At 44.2% G+C, this 2,904-nt stretch overlaps 1 protein-coding gene across 1 annotated transcript; it reads right to left on the reverse strand.

Annotated features, from left to right (window-relative positions):
- Window positions 1-244: 244 nt before the first annotated feature.
- Window positions 245-2,882, reverse strand: TCF24 (transcription factor 24; the record flags this gene model as incomplete). The annotated part of the gene is made up of 2 exons (XM_010017720.1): window positions 245-358; window positions 2,643-2,882. Coding segments are annotated over 2 exons (354 nt in total), but the record flags the coding sequence as incomplete, so codon positions are not given.
- Between the last annotated feature and the right edge of the window lie 22 nt (window positions 2,883-2,904).

Here is a 2,904-nt window from a genome sequence, read left to right on the forward strand (position 1 = left end):
CACTCCACGAGCAACCACTTCTGCTGGCACCAGCTGCAGTCACCTTCCCTAATCCCTCCATTCAGACCCCTCTGTGATAGAAACCAACCACACATCACATCAACTTAATGAGGTATTAATTACATTTAAGAATCAATTCCTTCTCTATAAACAGTATTTCAGGAATTGCAGCTTGTTTATAGATACTATTTTTAACTTAAATATATAAGGTGTAATAAATTATTTTTAAAAGCCAGAAGGGAGGTTAGATTTGTGGTGGTGTTGATGATTCTCCTTGGTTTGCACCATCTCCTTGTGCTGAGTGAGTCAGAAACTGCCCTGTGGCTCCAATATATAGCCTGGAACGCATCGGCCACTTCTGCAAGAGAGGAGACACAAGCACAGTGCTGACACACCCGAGATCTCTGCACTCTGAGTGCAGCTCTCTGCAAAGCTGTAACAGTTAATGCATCATGGAATGAGGAAATAGGGAACTTGCTATCACCTGGAAACTCCCATTTTGTTGTTTGTTAGAAAATGTCATTAGAAGCTAGGTAAGGGAGAACGCATCGGCCACTTCTGCAAGAGAGGAGACACAAGCACAGTGCTGACACACCCGAGATCTCTGCACTCTGAGTGCAGCTCTCTGCAAAGCTGTAACAGTTAATGCATCATGGAATGAGGAAATAGGGAACTTGCTATCACCTGGAAACTCCCATTTTGTTGTTTGTTAGAAAATGTCATTAGAAGCTAGGTAAGGGAAAATTTGGTGTTTAACCACAAGGCTCTGCTCCCAAACCCCACTGCAACCCTGCAGGCAGGAGCAGGCCATGCTGGTCCATCCTCCTCCCACCACATGTACAGTCAATGCCCCATTGGTCAAATAAAGCAAGGCATTCCTCTTTACCGTGCCAGAGGTACTACACAGATACACCAACACCAGCAGAGACTGCAGCCCTGTGCACATCCCTGCCATGCTGGCAGCCCCAACAATACAGGGGCTGCAAAAAACTGTCTTTTAAAGGGACTTTAATCTAATTGCTGCAGCACTGACAGCTTCTTGTTTTTGTCAGCTCTGGCAATGAACACTGAGACATCCCATCTTTCTGTTCAGTGATTGTTGGAGTCATCAGGTACATTTGTGTTAAATACTTGCAGCTCAAGTTTCTTTACCTGAGGAAGTTCCTTACTGCGGACAGCAGCCAGGCACCCATCTCTCAGGAGGAAGCATTAAGCTCCACTTCGATGAGCCGAGTCCATTATCAGAGAGGTGGATGTTTGAAAAGACAACTTGTCATACACATCAGATGCAAAAGTACCCGATACACAGGTCTCTGATGTACTTCTTACCAACTGTCAATTACCACTAGCAGAAAAAGACACTTGTTCCAAAAGAATACGATTTATTTTGGACACTGGGGAGCAGCCTGACACCTTTCCTGGGTTAAAGAAAAAAAAAAAAAAAAAAAAAAAAAAAAAAAAAAAGATGGCTCTAAAAACTAGAGAGGCTTAAAACTGCAATTTAATTTCAGTTTTTCTATTTAAAGACAGGAAGCAGCATTTTCTCACTTGGAAAGACTGTACAACCTCATTCAATATTTGTATCTCAAGTCTGATGTCATGAATTTGTCACCAGTGAGACATCTGAGTTTAAAGCCATTAACTGCATCTTTTGTTCAGTCACACCCCTGTACTTGGATATCTTACTTTCCTCACTGTCTATATTTACCGTGCTCGATACACAGATGTTGAAGTCCTCATCTGTCCTGGTTGTCCCATACCCTGCACTTGGCTTTTTTTTTTTTAAGCACATGCCATGATTTGTCTGTGTGATTTTGTTCTAGTGCCAACTAAAACTGTTAAATTACCACAGGAATATTGGAAAGCTTGGTTAGACTGATAGAATCTCAGAACTAAGTACAGCTAAATCAGTAAGATTATAAAATACAATAACTGCTTAAATGAATTCAGTGTTGCTATACTCGAATAGCCTGGGGAATGTGTATCTGGATCATTTAACTGCTGTAATAACTACTCACAAGTGTTTTTCTGCCAGTAATAGTTGGCAGCTGATAAAAAGCACTGTAAGAGACCTGTGTCCTTTCACTCTGACCAAGGGACTAACAGAAGCTGCTTGAAACTTACTTTAAGATACATCACAGTGGTTTTTTTTCTTAAATTAGAACCATCTTCTAATTGCTGTAAAGGTTTTGCTTCCTGAAGGAGCTGCTGATCAATCAGCTGGCCTCAGCAGCATACATTTATGTTGTGCTTTTTACAGTGACCGGTGCCATGAACAAGAAACTCTGAATTAAATCAGCCACTTTCTAGGAATTAAAGATTACTTCACAGATTAATCTTAATTAAATCATTCTGAACTCATCAGGCTGTTTAAAAACAAGCAAAAGCTAACCCCAGTGCTCTTAACTTGCTCCCCGAGACCAGAGCCAAAAAAAACACCCTGTGGCATTGGAGTCCCATCACTCAGTGAGCAATGCATGTGAACACAGTTCCCAGCTGCAGCCCCCCTCCCGAAGAGCAGTTCCCCTTCTTGTTCCCTCCACACCGCCCTGATGTGTTTTTTGGATGAAGGGAAGAGCATACACCAACTACACGAAATGAACACATCAGGAAAGCACTTTCACAGAAGGGATCTCTCCTACCTTGACAGGATGGAGGTATCCATCCCCTCGGAGGGTACCCAAGCCCTCTCCCGGTGACTCTTCCTCATCCTGAAGGCTGCGGGTGAGGTGTGCGATGTAGGTGGTGGCCAGGAGGAGCACATCCAGCTTGGAGAGCTTGGTGTCGGGCGGCACAGAGGGCAGAGTCTTCTGCAGCTCGAGGAAGGCATGGCGCAGGGTCTGAACCCGACTGCGCTCCCGGGCGGCGTTAGCGGCAGCGGGTCTGCCGGGAGAGGCCCCGACC

The sequence above is a fragment of the Nestor notabilis genome, unplaced genomic scaffold (assembly GCF_000696875.1).
Source record: "Nestor notabilis isolate BGI_N333 unplaced genomic scaffold, ASM69687v1 scaffold31950, whole genome shotgun sequence".
Lineage (NCBI taxonomy): Eukaryota > Metazoa > Chordata > Aves > Psittaciformes > Psittacidae > Nestor > Nestor notabilis.